The 21,330-nt window shown below is 48.9% G+C and overlaps 1 protein-coding gene across 5 annotated transcripts in view; it reads right to left on the bottom strand.

Annotated features, from left to right (window-relative positions):
* The window catches only part of AUTS2 (activator of transcription and developmental regulator AUTS2), a 687,646-nt gene that overhangs the window by 17,490 nt on the left and 648,826 nt on the right, over positions 1-21,330 (bottom strand). For 2 of the 5 annotated variants that reach the window (XM_058854669.1, XM_058854673.1), the window contains 5 exons: positions 8,287-8,830; positions 6,601-6,854; positions 4,202-4,443; positions 3,760-3,804; positions 57-152 (listed from right to left, as the gene is read on the bottom strand). In XM_058854669.1, coding sequence (XP_058710652.1) covers positions 57-152; positions 3,760-3,804; positions 4,202-4,443; positions 6,601-6,854; positions 8,287-8,830 — 1,181 coding nt within the window. The remainder of the gene's footprint in view (positions 1-56; positions 153-3,759; positions 3,805-4,201; positions 4,444-6,600; positions 6,855-8,286; positions 8,831-21,330) is intronic. The other 3 variants (XM_058854670.1, XM_058854671.1, XM_058854672.1) reach the window with 3 other exon arrangements.

Below are 21,330 nucleotides of genomic sequence, written 5' to 3'. Positions count from 1 at the left end.
GGCCTGAGAACATTCTGACATGCCAGGGTGAGCAGCTGCAGGTGATTCTGTCTTACCTTGGGCTGGAAAGCTCCTTGCAGCGAGCCAAAGGGGCCGGTGGGAGGGATCATGGGAGGAATCCCTGATACAGCTGGAGGATAGGAGTGAAACAGCTGCAAGAGAAAAGAGAAAAAAACATCAGCACTGGGTCAGCAGCAGCACAGTGAGGAGAACAGACAGCATTCCTGCAGAACAGGAGGAAAATGTTACATGGAGAAAACTGAGAAGCGTTGAAGTGATCTCATTGCAACGATGTTAGTTAAAGCAGTCGATGGGATGTTCACAGATGTCGTGAGGTTTAGAGCTTAAAAGCAGTTCCAAAATCAGACAGCCAGCAACCTGCACCTGCCTGGGGCCAGCAGAGCCTAAGGGACACGTCTGCTCCTCAATTATTCATTTTTAAATTGGAGAGAGGTTTTAAATGGTTTCAGTCTGTGGTGCATTTCAAGAGAAAAGGCAGAATCCTGAGCTGAGTGAGACTGAGAAATCTCCTGTTTAAGTGGAAAAAAAACCCTTATGAGTTCTAGGATATTGTATCATTAAAACTCCATTAGTAGGTTGGAATTTTAATGGTATCTGTAGGAAATGAGGAAAATATGCACAATTCTTACTTCATTAGCCTGTCTGAGAGGATATCCTGCCACATTTAATATTAGCAGACAGACAATCTGATTTTTTAAAGATTAGAATTTACACAAAAAGTTAAGGCAGAACCTCCCAGAAATGTATGGGAGTTTTTTTATGAAGAAGAAACTGCTCAGCACAAAAACGTGCCCATCTCCACCGGCTTGACTGACCCAGTGCTCTGTCCTAAGGAATTTGGGAAAAAATGAGAGGCTGCTCTGTGCTAACACAGAGCAAACCCAGGTAAACAAGCAGGGAAATGAAAGAAATAAATTGTTTCCTGTGAGGGTGGGCAGGCCCTGGCACAGGTGCCCAGAGAGGCTGTGGCTGATCCCTGAATCCCTGGAAGTGTCCAAGGGCAGGCTGGACAGGGCTTGGAGCAGCCTGGGATAGAGGAAGGTGTCCCTGCCATGGCAGGGGTGGAAGAGATGATTTTTAACATCCCTTCCAGCCCAACCCACCCTGTGATTCCGTGATAAACCATCACACACCAGTGTGCCCTCGTCTCTGTGCTCTGCCAGCGAACCTTTGGCTCTTGCTGTGACAGAAAACTCCCCCCATTCAGTGAAAATGCTGCTATCACACCCCAAACTGCTTCCTGGCAGTACTCAGGGGTTCAAAGCATCACACTCCAAAGGCATCCTCAGCAGGAAACCCCTGGATCTCCGAGGGGATGGATCTAGGAGGGGCTGGCTCTAAGAGAGGATGGCTGCCAGCTCCACTGGAATTGCCACCCAAAAACATAACAGGGTTCTCTGGCTGACACCAATTCCCCTCTGAACACGGCTGAGCAAAGTCAAACCACGGTGTGCTACTTTTAAGATCAAAATAAATGAGTTAATGGCTAATTGAACAGAAGCAGGACTGGGCAAAGTCAAAGACTACACATGAGGGGTGGGAAAACACTGAGCAAATCCCATCCCAGGGTAAATCAGTGCCACAAAGTTGTGATGGATTTGGACATGCCAGGCATACACGTGTGCTTTTCTTCATCTTTTTCCCTTCTAGCTTATCTTGCAAGGTCATTTATCCATATTGTATTTACTGAAAGCTGAGAAAACATTTCAGAGGTAGCAGAAGATTTTCTCAGTTTAAAAGCCTGGTATTGAGCCTCCGTTCATGTTGCTGCTGTTGTTTTTAATTCTATTTAATTTGGACCTGCTCCATCCAGTGGCGCAGAAAACATTTTGAGATTAGTTGATACTGAACTGTAGGCATTTGAGAAACCATTAGGAGACATTTGTCCTCAATTACAATAATTTTTAATGAGTAAAATGTGCTTTAAATTCTCCAGTGTCTTCTGTCTTTAATTCTCTGTGTAATGGACTAATTCTAACTGATGGGAAAAGATGTAGTACTTCGTATTCTATTGACTATGACTAATAATAACGAATTATTTCTTCAGTTTTACAACAACTGGCAAGTTAATCAAATGTGACCTTTCCTCAAGGTCAGAAATGTTATTAAAAAATAAATAGTTTATCTCCATGATTAATTTGTATCAGTTAAATTCCTCCAGCTTTCAGAATCCACCTTTCATAGTCAAGTGCTTCCTTCTTCCCAAGTATTCCCTCTCTTTTGAGCAGCAGCTTTCCCTTCCAGCTTGCCCTGGGGAAACATGCAGTGACCACAGCTTCCCTTGGCCAGGTGTGTGTGGTGCTCACCTGGCAGCAGCTGCAGGTAAAAGCAAAGCCTCACTGTGCCACAAGAGAAGAAATAATGATGGAAAACTCAGCAATAGCTTCTGTGTGAGCTGCACTCCCTGTTCCAAACTAGATGGATTTTAGGTCTCAAACAGACCCTGCTCTCCTCCAAAGTTCACCCACACTCACTGCCAGCTCTGAGGAATCTGAGTTCCAGGTGTGCCCCTACAGTGGAAGCTGCTGTCCCTGGGAGCTGCTCTGTGCACGTGCCATGTTCTGACAGGATTTGTGTTTCTGGTGTGCCCCCAGCCCAGCTCCCATCCCCTGTGCCCTGAGCAGTCCCAGGGGTGGCACCAGGGGACACTGGGCTGGCCTGGCTGGGGACACTCTATCCCTGAACCCATGTGAAGCTCAGTAAATCCAGTGCAATTCCACCCTGCTCAGGTGAGCAGCAGTGCCCTTGGGAGTGGAAGTGGGAATGTTTGTCCTCCCTGGAGCTCTGAGGCTGCACACACCGAGCCCTGGCTGCTCCAGTGAGCTGCCAGACACGGACAGCACGGGCTGTGAGCAGGGGTTGTTTAATACAGACACCACTGTCTTAACCAGTTTTTTCTTTTTGCCCAGTTCCACTTCTAAGCAAAACCAACACATAAAGCCAAATGCTCTGCAGATTTCTGAGTGCTGATGCAGTACTCCTTCTCTCATCAAAATATTGCTCTTGAATTAAGAAACTCTTGCCAGACACCTGCCTCTGCCAATAGGATGAGGAAAATACAACCCGGAGTTCAGCAGCAAATCAATCAGTGGATTCAAACCCTTAGGAGCAGAAGCTTTACATTTAACTGGAATTTTAAAAATCAGTTCATCTCAATAAGTAACATTTTTGGTAGCTTAGATAAACACATCTAGTGCATAGCTGGATTCATGTTGCTGTCATCAAACAGAGCTTTCAAAACACAGCAAGCCCAGTGGATCAGATGAGCTTTTGAAATCTGAATAATAAGACAGGTTTTCAGATTTTATCAAACAAAATATGATAGATTGGGAAAACTATTGGATTATCTATCCCTGAAGGATTTGTGTGATAGTTTGTCAGTTCGTTTCAAGTTCCTTAGCAAAAATATCAGCCCAAGGGTTTGTGGCACAACTGAAACACCGTGATGGAATCACTGCTCTCTCCTGCTTCACAGAACAGTCAGCTCTTCTGTCTCATCTTTTCACATCAAACCTGGCTCCAAATGGTGTGTGAGCAAGAGATCTTTTGACTGGAAAAGCTGATACTGCATCTTTATCAGAAACCACGAATGCAAGCCTTCAAAAGCCAAAGCAACCAAGGACGATAATGGTAAATCCTGGAGTGATGATTAGGGAGAGATTTGACACTGTGCCATTGACTGAGTGGTGATCCCAACCCACCACAGAAAAGCAGTGGAAACAGAGCAATAAAACTCACACTGTGACGGTAGAAGGGGTCAACTTTTGTAGGATATTTGTCAAACTGCAAAGGGATCAAAGCACAAACTAGTTACTTTCTATTTCCTTGCTTTACTTCTGTTGGCAAAATAGAAGACAACTTCTCTATGATTTGGCAACCAACAGAGAGGAAGAAATATGCAGAAAATTCCGTTTCCAATGAAACTGTTTGGGATTTTTTCTTTCCTCAAAGTAAATCAAGATCCTTTGGGGACAGGACGAAGGAGGAGGGCCCAGAGTGAACACTCCAAGCAGGACTGGCCAGAGCCTCGCCCCTCAGTCCTCACACTGTGACAGAGGGACAGCCCTGCCTCTCCTGCCCAGACACCCCTGGGCAGCACAGGAGCCCTTCCCCACGAGCTGGCAAATTCTCCACAATACTTTTGTAATAAAGAATAGAGTTGTGCTCTACTTATCCTCACATTTCTGCCTGGGGTACGCACCATGGGCGGTGCTGGCGTCGGCATGATGGCAGTGGGAGGGATGGCGTGGGGAAAGGGCGTGAAGGTGTGCTGGTGGGTGTGTTGGTGTGTGTGCTGGTGCTGGTGCTGGTGCTGGTGGAACTCTGTCCTCAGGTAGGGCGGGGGGCCCAGCGAGGCCCCGCGGTCGGCGCTCTGCGAGGCCAGGAACCGCGTGTTCAGCTCCTGGCGCAGGAGGTCTTGCTCTGAAACACAGAACCACACAGGAGCAGCATTAACGGCCTTGGGAGAGACCTTGGAGATCACTGAGTCCAACCTATGACCCAGCAGCACCAGGACATGGCACTCAGTGCCACATCCAATCTCTTCCTCAACACCTCCAGGGACAGTGACTCCACCACCTCCCCGGGCAGCCCGCTCCACTGCCCAACCACTCTTCCTGTCAAGTTTCTTTTTCTCTAATGTCCACCCTAAACTTCCCCTGGAGCAGGGGAAAAAGGCTGTGTCCTCTCATCCTGTTGGTGTTCCCTGGGAGCAGAGCCTGACCCCACCTGGCTGTCCCCTCCTGTCAGGGTGTGATGGGGTCTCCACCTGGCTGTCCCCTCCTGTCAGGGTGTGATGGGGTCTCCACCTGGCTGTCCCCTCCTGTCAGGGTGTGACAGGGTCTCCACCTGGCTGTCCCCTCCTGTCAGGGTGTGATGGGGTCTCCACCTGGCTGTCCCCTCCTGTCAGGGAGTGATGGGGTCTCCACCTGGCTGTCCCCTCCTGTCAGGGTGTGACAGGGTCTCCACCTGGCTGTCCCCTCCTGTCAGGGTGTGATGGGGTCTCCCCTGAGCCTCCTCCTCTCCAGGATGAACACCCCCAGGTCCCTCAGCTGCTCCTCACAGGACTCAGAGCCCTCTCAGCCCTGCTGCCCTTCCCTGGACATGCTCCAGCATATCCCAGTGTCCATCCTAAACTGGGGGGCCCAGAACTGGACACAGCACTCACAGTGAGGCCTCACCAGTGCCGAGTACAGGGAAAACAAACAATAAAACAACTCCCCCAAGCTCTGGGGCTTTTCCAAGCCTTGTGCCACTTCCTTTGCTGTCTGTGGCTTCACTTAAAACGTCCTGGTGACAAATCATGACACAGTACAGGGTAGGAGAGTTCCCTCAGGTCTTCCCTCAGATCTCACAGGCCTGAGACATTACAAAGTCTGCATCTCCCCTCTCACCAAGCCTGTTCTCACACTCCTCTGAGCATCTATGGACAGAGTCCTAAATAGGTGAGGATGGACAAGCAAGCTGGAGTGAGCAAACAAGTGGCTGCTGCTCACATGAGTGTGCTGGTGCCTGGACACAAAATGATGTTACACAAATGCTCCATTTTCCTCCCCTCAGTGACCTGGTGAGGCCCTGGCACAGGCTGCCCCTGGATCCCCAGCAGTGCCCAAGCCAGGCTGGACTTTGGGGCTTGGAGCAGCCTGGGACAGGGGAAGGGGTGGCAGGGATGGCACAGGATGGGCTGTGAGGTCCCTCCAAGCCAAACCTTGTGAACACACCCGAGCTCAGCAGCGCTGTGAGCTCAGCCAGCACAGACCCTCCCTGCAGCCAGGGCAGCTCTGCTGGGCACACACCACAGCTGCATGAACACCTTTGCTGTGGGGGTCACAGATTCTGTGTGGGCACCTCCACAGACCCTCCCTGCAGCCAGGGCAGCTCTGCTGGGCACACACCACAGCTGCATGAACACCTTTGCTGTGGGGGTCACAGGTTCTGTGTGGGCACCTCCACAGACCCTCCCTGCAGCCAGGGCAGCTCTGCTGGGCACACACCACAGCTGCATGAACACCTCTGCTGTGGGGATCATGGATTCTGTGTGGGCACCTCCACAGACCCTCCCTGCAGCCAGGAAAGCTCTGCTGGGCACACACCACAGCTGCATGAACACCTTTGCTGTGGGGATCATGGATTCTGTGTGGGCACCTCCACAGACCCTCCCTGCAGCCAGGGCAGCTCTGCTGGGCACACACCACAGCTGCATGAACACCTTTGCTGTGGGGGTCACAGATTCTGTGTGGGCACCTCCACAGACCCTCCCTGCAGCCAGGAAAGCTCTGCTGGGCACACACCACAACTGCATGAACACCTTTGCTGTGGGGGTCACGGATTCTGTGTGGGCACCTCGTGAACTCTGCTGTGCTCTTGCTGTGGGTTGAACTGAACAAACCTGGGAAAAGCATCACCTTCCACAAGCAGCCACTCCCAGGGCAGAGCCAAAGCCCCTGGCTGTGTCCAGGTGTTTGTTTGGCTTTGCTGTCCCTTTGCTCAGCAGTGAGCACAGCCTCTCCCCACCCAGAGCCCTCCCCAAAGGCCCACAGCGCAGTTATTCAGTGTCCCATCACCAAACCAGGCTCTTACCTGAGTAAGTGCTCCCAGCCGGGTGTCCTGGAACCTGCAGCGTCCCTGATGTCAGCGGGGGTGGCGGGGGCAGAGCGGCGGGAGGGGCAAACATATTGGGGTGGTGAGGGTGGGCGGGGGGCTGCAGGGAGGGAGGGAAGCTGTGCAGGGGGCTGTGGCTGGCCAGGGACAGCGGGAAGGGCGACGCCGACGGGTGGTGCGAGATGTGCGGGGGAGGCGCCTGGCTCTTGGCGGGGGTGCTGCTCCTGCTGCTGCTGTTAACGAGAGGAGAGGCACTCAGGGCTCGTGGGGATGGAGAAAAACCCCAGCACACCCAGCAGCACGACCCCAGCAGCCCCACAGGTCTAACACGGGTGTGACTGGTGTCACAAATCCCGGCTGCCATTCCCAGCCCTGTCTCCAACACCTGCTGCACCTGCTCTGCTGTCCCCTGCTTGCTGCACACCTGAGCCGCGCTCTCCCTCCCTGCAAGGGGTTTCTATTGTTCCACAACAGCACAGGGGTGACACACAAAGGAGTAATCAGCCCTCTGCACTCATTACTTAATTATCAGCTCTTTCTACATGACTGCTCCTGGTTCATGTTTGCAGGCAAATGAAACTCAAAATCACTGCATTAATAATTTTTTTTTTTTTGCTAAGAATTACTAAGATGAAAGACTGCAGACAATGTGAAATGAAGTTGAAAAGGGAACAACAGATTTGTTCTTATTGTACAGGTAATGTCCCTCTCTACCCCACAATAAAATGAAGTAAGACGAGTCAACAAAAGAAGTATTTGTAATTACACTGGCTGCAATTTTTCAGGTTTCATCTCCTACTAATAAGTATTTAAAATACATTCATGGAAGGCTTAGTTCTCCTTGCCTTTATTTCAAGTAACAACATGCTTCTATTGCAGTGACTTTTAAAGACAAGCAATACCAGCTTGGTTAAAAATAAATCCATGTCTTAAACCCCTCCCAGTCTTTAGTCAAACCATGAGGCAAGCACAGTGCTGCTTCCCCAGGTCCTGAAGGTCACATCTGCCTGCTGGGAGCTCACATCTGGAGAATGGCAGCCCAGCTCACAGCAGGGGAAACCTGAGCTCCCTGACTCAGAGGCACATCACAGATTCCTGTGCACGTGGTGTTTAATCTCACTGCTCAGCTTTGTTACCCACAGATAAAAGGTGAGGCTGATCTCACCGTGGCCAGGTGAGAGAAACACGCTGGAGCCTGTGAGGTGTTGGCAGTGCAGGAGAACACGGAGCTGTGAAGAGCCTGGTGTGTGACTGCCAGTGCTGGGCTGTCACCAGCTGGACCTCGGTCCAGGAGCTCCTGGGCTCCTTGCCCTGGGGCATGGCAGCACTTGGAGAAATCAGATATTTACAGGGATGGGAGGGCAAAGCTGCCAGCCCTCAGCGAGCTGCCCAGCCTGCAGGAACTGGGCTTTTCCTCCCCTCATTTATACTGTGTGAAATTCCCTACAAAAACCCAAGTACGGCAGGGAAAAAAACCCAAAGCAAATGAACTGAAAAGACCCAGAGTTTATGGGATCACTGGGTCACAGAAAGTGATCCTGGCTCATCTCAGGGGAGGAATCAAGGTTTTATTTCCCAAGGACGGGATGGGCTGTGCTGTCACTTCTTTACCCAGTTCCCCTCTGGGCTCAGTCCAGCATCCCACACCCCTCTCCATGCACCTACCTTAAGCTGTTGAGGCTCAAGCTGCTGCTGTTGTAGGCAGAGAGCGGCTGTGAGAGGCTCTGGGGATGGGGCTGCACCGCGGGCAGGGCCGGGTGTGCCGGGGGCAGCGGCGACTGCGGCCGCGGCGGGTGCTGGCCGGCCGGGGGCTGGCCGCAGGGCTGGCCGCAGGGCTGGCTGCAGGGCTGGCTGCAGGGCTGACCACAGGGCTGGCTGCAGGGCTGACCACAGGGCTGGCTGGCAGGAGGACGGCCGGGCTCCTCGGGGGCTGCGGGCACTGGCACGGCCGGGGCGGGCGGCGGGGCTGGAGCCTCCGGGCGCGGGGCGAGCGCGGGGCTGGGGCACAGGCCCTGGGACGGCGGCTCCAGCGGCGGCGGTGTCACCTGAGGACGGGGGTCTTTAGGCACCACAGGCTCAAGTATTGGGTCTTTGCTGCTGTCCTGGCTCTTCTCTTGGCTCCTTTCTAGTCCTGATATTTTGGGGACAGCTGGGCCCCTAGCACCAGGGTCGGCATTGTCAGCAAGCGCGCCAACTCCCACCTCTTTATCTGCAACAGCAACAACACAGAGAGAAAATGGTTAAACGTGAGACAGACCAGCCCAAAAGCACTGCTGGGCCACTCACACTCCGGGCACTTCCATCTTGCTGCCATCAAGAACCATCCAGGTGAATGTGAAACTGAATCAAATCCATCTGCCCCAGGAACTCCTCAAAACAAAACACATGGCAGAGAAGACAGACCCTGCCCAGCGCTCCTGTTCTCCATCCTTGTGATCATCATCACTCCCTCCCTGAGAGCAAACTGAGGGAACTGACCCGCTGAGGGAGCCAACACCACGGCAGCTCTGTGCTTCTCACGGAATGTTTCAGTTTGGAAAAGATCTTTTGCCGTGTTCACCACTAAATCATCTTCAATCCATGGGATCCTGCTGTGTCTGTGACTGTCACTGGCTTGGCTCCATCACACCAGGGAGCAGCCAAGGCTGCTCTGGGGACACCTGTAGGTGACCCAGGTGATTCAGGTGACCTGGAGAGACTCTGTAGCTGGGAGAACCAGCAAACACTTCCCTCTGGAGACATGGATTTGTGTAATAAATACAGGCAATATGCAGCTTTCCATCACTGTTTCTCTTCCTAACGTGCAAACAACTAAAATTTGACCTGAACTCTGCATTCTGGCTCCTTTGTCCCATCTGGGTGTTCCTAAAGAGTTAAAGGTTGGCCAGAGGTGGCCAGTTGGGAACATGAGAGCCACAGGAACAGCCCAGCTGTTCTCCACTGACAAAAAGGCCCTGTTGGAATTTGCCAGATGTGACATTCCTGGAGATTGATCAATGACCCCTCTCGTTGTGCCATGTTTGCAGATGGGTTCAGCATGTCTGGGAGCAGCCAAGAGCACAGGAGGTGCCAAGAACCAGCACAGGCTGTGCCATGGCCACCCCCAGCCCCCCAGTGCTGAGTGTCCTGAGCATCCCTGACCCCGGGGAATGAAACCCCCTGAGGGACACCCCTGCAGGACCATGTCAAACTTACAGCAGAAAAACCTTTCTTCTAAACATGAAACCATCCAACTTTTCCATGTCCAGGTGTGAGACAGCTGGGTTTGGAGTGTCATCCAGAAATGAGGCTGTACCACATCCTCTCCCTCCTCCTGCCTGCATTCGGGTTCAGCTTCTCCATGCCTGGCCTCAGGCAACTTCAGGGACCAACTCAGAGCCAGCACTAAATATTCCACTTTCCTGAAAGTTTAGGATTGAGTTCGAAGCCCCTACTTCACAAGTGGGAAAATTACAGGAGTTTTCAGTGTTCTGCAGCATTATCTTTAGGACTGAGCATTCAGTCTACCAAAGAAATATTTTTATCATTTAATTTAAGCATCATTTAATTTAAAAATAGTATTAATTTTCTTTCACTGCTTTGGTAAGTTGAACTCTTGGTAACACTGTATCTGCCTAACTCAAATTTTCTCCAAACTTCTTAATGCAAGATAAAAACCCAGACCTTTCAAACCTATTTTCTCCAGCTTTATCATGGGTAAGTGGGGAGCTGGTACAAAGTGTCACAAGCAATACAAACCCCCAGGATATCTCTGGAGCCATGGAATGCAGGACAGATCCAACCCACAGACCACCAGCTCTTTCCAAGCGCTTTACCAGGCTTGAAGTAATGAATGAGCTTGCAGCCCTGATTGTCCATTTCACATCGATCAGACGTTGGGCAGAGCGATGTGTGGATAGGGAGAGGCAGGTGCCAGGAGCTGTTCCCAGCAGCAGGGAGGAGGCTGTGGGTGCAGCAGCCAGCACACATCAAACAGGCCCCAGAGCAGCTCAGCTGTTCTACTGGATACACAGAATTTGCTAAAAACAATTTCTCATTTTTAGCACACAGTCATCTTTCATCCTAATTTCCAAGGACACTAACAGAGCATTTGATTATGCAAATGAAGAACATGCCTTCAAAAGCACAGCTCCTTGCAGCTCTGTCATCTGCTGATAGCAATTACTCCACAGTGAGCAGGTATTTAGCACAAGTGAACAGCAAGGCTGGTGACACACTTTGTACTTCATTATAAAACAAGAAAATCATTCAGGACAAAAGATTTTGCTACCTCCTGTTAAAAATGTTTATCCTCTGCACTGAAAAGGATTTAATTGTCAACAATGAAGTTGCAGATCAATGAAAAGAGGCACTTAGTGGGATTGCAGAAGATGTTGACAATTCTTCAGTCACTGAGCTGCTTCTGGCCTTGATTTGAGAGTGCAGAGTCCTCCAATACTGCACATGAAACCATTTACTCCATCCAGCTGTTAAACAGAACACAGTCCATCAATGTAACTCCTATAGCTGGACACTGGGAGCATCTGAGAGCACTTGTTTATTTTTAAAAAGCACCTCTTGATTTAGTACAAAGGAATGGGGTAAAGCTTTCTAGAGGGAAGCGAAGAAGGGAATATCCAAACACCCCTGTCTGTCAGGAACCCTGGCATTTTGTAAGTAGAAAGGAGCTGCAGACAGGTGCAAGAACTCAATCCTGCTTTAACACACACAGCCAAAGGTTTATTTCCAATAAAATCTCTTGACTTCCTAACCCATCCAGCTGGGAATCAATAAATGACATCATTAAGTACACAGCCCCGAAGTGTTCCACAGCCAGCTCCTGGGGGATGACTGAAGGGGCTCCAAATGGGCTGGAAAACTTCCCAGGTGGGAAGTGATGCTGCCAAGGTCACTGGGGAATATTCTTTACTAGTAATGGGTTTGTGATCAAAGAGTTTCACCTTCCTGTTTCAATTCTGCATTTTAATCAAAGACATCTAGGTCTTGTCCTGACAATCCTTCTGAAACACACCCAGATGCACAGAAACCCTTGTGAGGCCAGACTGTGCTTCCCACCCCTCTGGCACCAGCACAAGGCTCTTCCCAAACTTCCCAAACCTTGGAGCCAGGGTGCAAATCCCACCTGCCCAAGGATGAGCTCTGCTCAAAGACTGCCTCAGACCCAAACACCTGAGAGTTTCTGCATTCTCACAGGATTCTCACAGGATTCTCTGGAGTTGTGGCAAAAACCAGGGGCTTCTTAAGCACCTGAATCTCAAGAGTTACAGAATCCCAGAATGGGTTGGCTTGGAAGGGACATTAAAGCCCACCCAGTGCCACCCCAGCCATGGCAGGGACACCTCCCACTGTCCCAGGAGCTCCAAACCCCATCCAGCCTGGCCTTGGGCACTGCCAGGGATCCAGGGGCTGCTCTGGGAATTCCATCCCAGCCCCTGCCCACCCTGCCAGGAACAATTCCTGCCCAAAATCCCATCCAGCCCTGTCCTCTGTCACTGGGAGCCATTCCCTGGCTCCTGTCCCTCCATCCCTTGTCCCCTGTCCCTCTCTCTCCTCCCCTCTGCTCTTTTGGCTGTTTCAGGAACACCCTGTGACCCCTCAGTGGGCAGAGCAGAAGGGTGGGAGCGCATTTCAAACCTGCCTGGAGTAAATGAGGTGACAGTACAAGACAATAATCAATCAAAGCCAGAAAACACAGCCAGGCTGGATATTTTTCTCCAATTATTAACAGGAACATCACCTCAGCACAGGGTTAACTCCATCAGAGGACAAGGAGAGGAAAATATCTTGAGTTTATCCATCGCCCCCCCTTCTTTACTATTGATTTGCCTTGGCTACAGATCCACAATATTCCCCCAAATGCCCATGACATCTGCTCATCCCACTTGTGTGTGACAGGATTACTTGAATGAGCTTGAACAAAACCAGCTTTCAAAAGCAGCTTGAAAGGTATAACCCTATGAACACTGATCAAATGTACCCTGACAGTTTAGTTTAATACACTGAGGACCACAGAGATGTGTGTGATATGTTTATACAGCAAAATAACACCTCCATTCCCCCTGAGATGTGTCACACCCCCAGCCACACAGCCCTGGCTCCTTTGTGATTTGCTCTTTACAGCCAAAGATATTCTGACTTTAAAGGCGTGATGCCAGTATAAGCAGAGAGCTTAAAAACACTTGCTAACACTAAGATGGAGCTCAGCATGACCATGAGAATTCCCATTTTTAATTACAACTATTTCAGCTCACTGCTGTCTACAAGGAAACTTTGCTGAGGTTCCACATCCCAGCTCCCCCATCAGGGTCACTTCACACTGTTCTCACACTCAGCACTGTTTTCACTGTGCTCCCAATGCTGCAGAGATGGGAATTAGAGAATTCACAGTCAGTAGGGCTGGAAAAGCTCCCTAAGATCACTGAGTCCAACACTGCCAAGGCCACCACTGACCCACATCCTCCAAAGCCAGATCTGCACATCTCTTAACTCCCTCCAGGGGTGGTGACTCCATCCCTGCCCTGGGCAGCTGTGCCAGGGCTTATCCAACTGCCCAGGAAGGATTCTTCTTCTTCTGGTCTGAACTGGACCAGTGCAGAAATCAGACTTCATTGTTTGTGCTCAATGAAGCGTCACATTAAATGTGTTAATTATAAATGTCCAGTAACACCCAGCTCTTTGCAAATTGTCAGAATTTCTTGGCACCTGAAAGGAAAATTCAAGCAAAGGAAGTCAGCATGAGGGCCCTTGTGAGGCACTTGTTAGTCCTGGGGCAGATGCTGTCCCGAGGGAAGCTCCAGGTGAAGAGTTTCACTGCAGAGTCAGGGATCACCCTGCACACACAGAGCAGCAAGAACACCCTGTGGAAGGGCTTTGGCACATTGTGCTCACCCTCAGGACACAGCAGCTGAGCTGAACACAGGGAAAGCAGCAGAGCAGCAGCCCAGGGGGATTTGGGCACGGAGGAGAAGCTGAGCACATCCTAAACACAGCAGCAGGAACCAGCACTGGGCTCACAGTGACACAGCTCAGCTCAGCCCAGAGCCTCACTCGTGACCTGAATAGCCACAAGAAATGGCAAGCAGAGAAGATTAAAGTCAGAAGTGCCCCACACTGTTCCTGGGATGTGGTTAATGAGCTGGCAGGACACAGGACTGGCACAGCAGTGTCCCACACGCACAGAGGACACCAAGGTTGGGGCGCGATGGCTGAGGCTGAGGATGACCCCAAACACGGGGATTTTCTATCCAAACTGCAATCATTACCCTGAGTATGATTCATAACAGCATTTGAAAAATGTCCTGTGCTCCTCACTTAAATTTTGATTCATGTTGTGCCTTGCTGCTGAGGCTAATTATTATCCAGCAATGGTGCATTCAAAGCCTCCAGCCTCACACACAGGACTGTGTGGTGATGCCTCCATGTGACAGGGAACTGTAATTCTAAAAGGATTAAAAGTTTAGCAGCACAGCCATGTAAAGCACAAAATGAATTGTTCACTCTTCTCATCTCTGTTTGGAAATTAGATTACCGGCTCCAAGTGAGCTGAAATACAGAATGAGGCAAATCTTTGTGATTAGCTCACAGGTGGCCAGTGAGCCTTTCTGTGCCTCAAAGCCTGGCAGATTCCCATTAGCTGCAATAATAAAAGAATGTGTACTTATCCCTGAGCCCAAACCCTGCCCTGTGCCAGCACAGCTACCTGCTGTGCTAATCCTCAGAGCCAACATCATCACCCTGAGCTGTGAGCTCCCAGCTTTGCTCAGCTGTTGGTTGGGATATTTGGGGTGTGGGGCTCATCCCTGGCCAGCCCCAAGGAATTGGGGTGCTGGCAGCAGCTGTTCCCAGCACTGAGGGCAAAGGCTCTTTATAGAAAAACAATTTGTATCATTCACCAGCAGCGCTTCAGGGTGTCTCTGCAGAGGGCACCTGTGTGTGTCACCACAGCAAAACCCAGCACATTTTAGCAGAAATTGGTGCAGAACACCAGTGGTCCATTCCAGCTGGGATCTGCTGCTTCTCACTCAGCCACAACCAGGGAAACCTCTCCAGACCCTCCCAGCACGGGGCTGCTTCAGAAAAGGAACCTTGAGGGCTTCTTCCTCTGCCAAACTGATATCCCACCTGGCAGAACTGTGATAACTTTTTTATTATTTCTGTAAACATCTAATAATCCTCTGAACCCTCCTAAGCTCTTTAGCTTAACATTACCTTCCACCAGGGAGCTCTACAACTCAACTTACAATTTTCTTTTCCTTCCTTTTGTAGAATTACTGAACCATTAAAGTTGGAAAAGGCCTCTGGAGATCATCACATCCAACCTTTGACTGCCATGCACACTAAACCACACCACAAAGTGCTGAATCCTCTTCTTTTCTGAACCCTTCCAGGCATGGGGACTCCACCACTCCCCTGGGCAGCCTGTTCCAGTGTTAAACCACTCTTTCAGTGAAGACATTTCTCCTAATATCCAACCTGAACCTTCCTTGGAATGTGTGAGGCAGGGAGATGAGAACCCATCTCCTTATTCCCACGCTACAGATTTGCCAGAATATTTCAAGTTAACTTCATGAAACTTCTTTTGCATCAAAAATTTACAAACCTGTGGAGTAGTGGTGTTGTGTACCCGTGCTTGAGGTGCCAGCCCTTGGCCTGCCCACCCTGCCAGGGGACAATTCCTGCCCAAAATCCCACCTAAACCTGCTCTCTTTCAGCTTCAAAATAAAAGAAAAAAGTCCATTTGCATAACTGTTTTCATTTCCAAGAAGAAGAAGAAGCAGGAGGAGACAGATCTAATCCAATCATCCTAAAATCCATGGGGCTGCAGGTGGCAGTGTCCAACAGAAAGTTCAATTCCTTATAAATTTATGAACAGCCCCCACCTGTGGCATGAAATATCCATCTTGGAGTGAGGGGAACCTTGACAAATAACATTTATTTAAGTTTAAGAAAAATACTTTAAAATTGAGAAAAAATACTTCAGACACTTTCAGTTTTATAGTATTTTCAATTGTTTTCACAAAGGGAGGTAAAACTAAGCCCAAGCGTTTACTGGGTGCTTGAAGACCAAATCAAGCACATACAATGTTTCAACAGCAGCCCAGTGAAATAATCAATAACCTCCAATTCCAGTTATTGACTTTTGCACACCCTTGCAGGCATGAGACTCCAGATGAAGGCACTAGAATCACCAGATTGTTCAATTTGCTCCTGCTCGGATATTTCACACTGACATTTTTATGATGGTGTGTGGAAGCTTCTTTGAGAGAAGCTCTTGAAAGTCAGAGTGGAGTTTAGCTCCCCAAATTCCCTCTTTTGCTTCATTCTGGGATCCAGGGCTGCTTTATGCATAATGGAAATATGAAATATTTCCCTCTCTCTGTTTCGTCCTCCCTTACAGCTTGAAAGAACTTCAGGAAGAAAAACACCTGTTTAATCATAGCAGAATTACAGAAGATTACACATCTATAAACTGCATTACCATGGAAAAACAGTGCCTTTGTGTGCCCCACAGACCTCCCTGCAGTGTGGGATTGGCTTCCCTGACATCCCATCTTGTCTTTTTATGAGACTGTTCTGATAATAGAATTCTGCACTCTCTAACAGCCACAATAACAACTTGTTTGGACCACTGTGAACCAGCAAGAGCTCATTAAGTCTTAGAGAATGTTTGCAGCTGTTTTGGCACGGGTGTGATTTGTTATGACATGGGAAAGCTCCATTATTTCACCAGGTTTAATAGGTAATAGATATGCCCAAGCACATCCTTCTTGCAAGGCTACAAGGAGCTTTTAGCAATAACCCTTGAGGATGTATTGGGCAAACTCATCTTGCAACATCTTCAGACACACAGCAAAAATGATGTGAACTATGGAAAATCACCGTGATTCAGGGACAGTGCACTAGACTAGAAGATTAAAGTTCTGCTCCAGCTCCCTCAAGACGCAGTTAGGTCAGTGCTTGGCCCTGTTTCCCTTTCCAGGATTTAGATGATGAGCTTTCCAGGGCAGGGGCTCATGTAAAACAAGAATCAGCTCTTGCTTAAGGCCTCTCTGTATTCGTTTCATGAGAATAATAATAAGGATTTAAAAAAAGGTCAAATTCAAGCTTGGCAGAATGCCAGAACTCCTCACTGTGGTTCAAAAAAGCATTTGAGTAAGTAAATGTAAGATATAATAACTTATTTCCTTGCACTGCTCCCTTTTGTGTTTGAGATGTTTGAGAAGTACCTCACTGGGTTTTTTCCCTTTCCTGTGAAGCTGACAGCCATGAGCATTCAATAATCATGTCCTGAGCTCATGTACCTGGTTTTCCATGGCACCCTGACAACCACTGATACATAAAATCATATATAATCATTACATAACATGCAGAAGGCTGAAACTGCACTGATCTCCAGTGCAACAAAGCAAATATACAGAAAATCAATATAAATACACAGAAATCAATATAAATACACAGAAAATCAGTATAAATACACAGAAAATCAGTATAAATACACAGAAATCAATATAAATACACAGAAAATCAATATAAATACACAGAAAATACACAGAAAATCACGTGGGGCCATTAACACTTAGAAAGAAACTATTGTGAGCTCCATTCAACAGATCAACCCAGTGTGAGACACATTTATCCCACACGTGTGGCACATACTTGCACACCTGTGCACAGGTACACACACACACACAGCTCTGGCCACTGGCCCTGTGGGGAGGATTTTTTTAAATTACCATCAAGGCAAGGCTGTCAAATTGATTCTGGGGGAAGGAGGGAGGGCAGCACAAGGAATTGGTTCTGGCTGCAGGTTGGGACCCACACTTGCTCCTCACCCTCCACATCCACAGGGATCCAACCCCTCCTGCTCCCGGGAGATGCCAAGCCTGACATTTGTGTTGGAAGCCCTCCAGCACTCACTTCAAGCTTCCTAAAGTTTGTTTCTGACTAGAAGGGGAAAAAACGTCCTGTTTAACATTTACCAGCTCCCAGCAGTTTTACTGGAAACTGCTGAAGATGTTTAAGAGCTCATCCTGGGGAGGGCTGAGGTGGTGCCACCATGAACACATGAAGTGTTTTCTCTAAGTTACTCTTCTTCAGGCAAGGCTGAAAAATGAACTCTAGGTACAAAGTGACTTCAGAGATAAACACAAGGGTTTGGGAGACACAAAACTCTGTGGCCCAGGAAATAAGTGAAGGAGGAGATGACAGAATCCCAGGGTTGGAAGGGACATTGAAGCTCGTCCTGTTCCACCCCTGCCATGGTCAGAGCTCCCACTGTCCCAGGCTGCTCCAAACCCATCCAGCCTGGCCTGGGGCACTGCCAGGGATCCAGCAGGATGGAGCTCCTTCTCCACAGAGTTTCCTCCTTGCTGCCATCATGGCACAAACCCGCCCTGCAGGAGAATTCACTGCCCTAATCCTCCCTCCTTCACAAAAACCAGATTAGCTCCAAGTTAAACACTCTTGTTCCCTAAATTTCCTCCTTGTCACGATGCCATGGGAAGCTCTTAATCTTACAAAAGAGCCTGAGGACATGGTGATGCCTCCCCGTGAAGGCAGAAAGCAGCCCAAGATAAAAGGTATTAAACTAATCCCAGACCTGAGGATGTGCCTGCAGCAGGGCCTGTGGCTGCAGCTGCAATTTGCTGAGCTTCATCCCCGTTCCAGGACTCGTGACACACTTGTGCAAGTTAGCAGCAGCAAAGGAATCACCTCAGCTGGTGATTTATCCCAGGGAGCCCCAGGTAATGAATCCAGCCCAGGCAGGCTGTGCTGGGGCCCCTGGAGACAGCTCCACACAGGGGAGGCTGCAGGACAGAGATGGAGCATCCCAAACCCAAAGCACGAGCTCTCCCACGGCTGAGGTGACAGCCAGAGGTGCAGGTGGTCCCCAGAGGGCTCCTGGAGGTGATGGTTCCCCCTGGGATGTGGCCATGGCCTGGCACAGCCTGAGGAACACCCAGAGATGCCTGCAGCCCAGCTCCTGCCAGGGTTAAAGCTGCTCTCACTCAACAGAACGTGAAAATCCCCCTCAGCCTGAATTAACCAGCAAAGCCCTTGCTCCCAGCCCAAGAGCAGAGCACGTTGATGAAGCAAGAGATCTTCATTTCACCCACAAGCCTGGAGAGAGAGCACGAGGGCTTTGCTGGAGCCTGCTGAAAGGCAGGGCAGCACACCCAGCATGGTTCACCCCTCCTCTGCTCCAAAAACACCGCCAGGAGCTCCATCCTGCCCTGATCCCCATAGCAGCACAGCCCTGCACACATCCACACATCACAGGAGCTGCTGGAGGAGGGCAGGACACGGCAGGACACACACACACAAACCCTCTGTGTCACTAAAGACACCTCACAGCAACGCCTGCAAAACCAGCTCAAATATCAGGCAGCGACATCAAACACTGCCTTCTCTGATTTTGTATTCTTAAGATCAGATAAAAAAGGAAAGGGAGATTTTCCCCTGAATGTCTCTTTAAAGAATTTCCAACAGCTTACACACAAAGCATTTAGACACTTTAATTTCCACTCCAATATGAATACTCTAACCCCAAATGAAACTTATTAAAAATTAAATTCTTATATTAAGTTTAAGATGCGTCTCTTTTCTCCCCAGGTCCCATTAAACACTCTCCCTACGCACAGTTTAGAAGACAGAAGAGATCCTAGAGAATATTTACAAAGAGAACAAAACCCCCTGAGGGTTTTTATGTTACTACAACATTAATCTATTTTAATCACACAACAGATTAAAAACAAACAACATTAAATGGTTCTGCAAAGTACAGACCAAAAGCCTATCTTTGTTGCACAAAAAAAAAAAACAACAAAAAACCCTCAGGAAAAAAATAAAGTGCTTGGAAATAGGGTTATTACAGTGCTCCAGAGACAGAGCACAGCAAAATCAAGGCTGGGCCACAGAGCTATGGGTGGGGAGATCAAAGAATCCCAGGATGGGTTGGGTGGGAAGGGACATTAAAGCTCATCCAGTGCCACCCCTGCCATGGCAGGGACACCTTTCACTGTCCCAATGTCCAAATCCCAGGATGGGATGGGTGGGAAGGGACATTAAAGCTCATCCAGTGCCACCCCAGCCATGGCAGGGACACCTTCCCCTGTCCCAGGAGCTCCAAACCCATCCAGCCTGGCCTTGGGCACTGCCAGGGATCCAGGGGCAGCCCCAGCTGCTCTGGGTACCACCATCCTCACAGGGAACAATTTGTCCCTATGTCGAACCTAAACCCATTCTCTGTCCATCTGAAGCCATTTCCCTTTCTCCTGTCACTCCAGGCCCTTGTAAATAAACTCTCTCCATCTTTTTTGTAGGCTCCCTTCAGGCATGGAAGGTCACAATCAGGAGAGCCCTCACTGCTCTTAGAGCTTGACAAAACTTGGTGGTGTTTTCAGGCTCAAGTACAAAACCCACCCCAAGTCAATGCCCCCTCTTAGGAACCTGCTTTAAAAAGCAGAGGATGTATATTCAGGGCTTGCTTTATTTGCATTGCAGTTTTCAGCTGCATGAAAGGAATGCCTTTCCCATAATGGTGTTACCTCAGGATCTAAGATAACAACAACAGAGATGATGAGACTTCTGATAAAATCATGAAAGGCAGTAATGCCGCATTTATTACCACTCCATGGTAATTCAGCTTCTCTTAGTAGTGGTAAGGGCCTCTCTAACAGCAGACAAGAGCTGTTGTTGAGTTCTGCTAATGATGTAGGAGATGGAACCCAAGCAGCAGCTCCTTCCAGGGCCACACACTTGGCAAGGTAACATTATCTCTGCATTTTACAGGTTTTCACAGTAAAAAAAATCACTCTTCAAAACCATATGCAATAATATTGTGAACGAACTTTAAGCTGCTGAAGCAACCACCAGCTCAAGAAAGGAAGAAATGAAGTAGCTGTGCCATGGTGAATAATAGATGGTGTAAATGTGTGTCAGTGGCTGAATCCCTGCAGGGTTTTTCCAAGCACCTGTTTGAAACTGCAGAGGCACCATACCCACACCTGGATTTGAACCAGCTGCTACAGCTAGGAGACATCAGCTTTAAAAAATACCTGTAAATACTTAAGGATAATAAATACTCAGCTCCATGTTAATCCAAGCTCCTGGCACAGCACCTTTGAGCCACAGAATCATGGAATAACTCAGGTTGGACTCTTAAGATCATTGAGTCCAACCATCAAAAACTGAAAAATGACTTTAAAAACACCCCCTCTCATGCCACAGTGTGAGGACAGGCTCCACTCTCCATCCTGATGCTTTATCATTCCAAATGTACAATTTTCCATGCAATGTACAGCTCCAAAGGATCCCCAGCACCACGTGTGAGTGAGTGTGATTAAAGAATGACTCGGAAGGAAAAGCACCACTGTCTGCAGCAGCAACACAAGGGTGAGATCCCAGCACTGGCACAGCCAAAGGGCTTGGGGGAAAGTGTGAACGAAGTTCTTCATCTTCCTATTCCCAAAATAGTCCTGGGTATCCATTCCACAACTCAAATTTTGGATATCAGGAATAACAACAGAGGAGTTCACTGAAGTAAAAATTATTCAGGGAGGAGAATTTCACCCAAATCAGTGCAATGATTATCTGCTGCAATATCTGATACACAAGCAACACAGCAAGGAAAAACAGAGTAAGAAAAAGATACTTTTCCACTTGTGCTATTTTCTTGAAATTTAATTTTCAAGGGATTCTTGATGCCAG

This window comes from Poecile atricapillus, chromosome 21, assembly GCF_030490865.1.
Source record: "Poecile atricapillus isolate bPoeAtr1 chromosome 21, bPoeAtr1.hap1, whole genome shotgun sequence".
Taxonomy (NCBI): domain Eukaryota; kingdom Metazoa; phylum Chordata; class Aves; order Passeriformes; family Paridae; genus Poecile; species Poecile atricapillus.
Note: the sequence above shows the minus strand (reverse complement) of the source record. Positions and strands in the feature narration are given on the sequence as shown.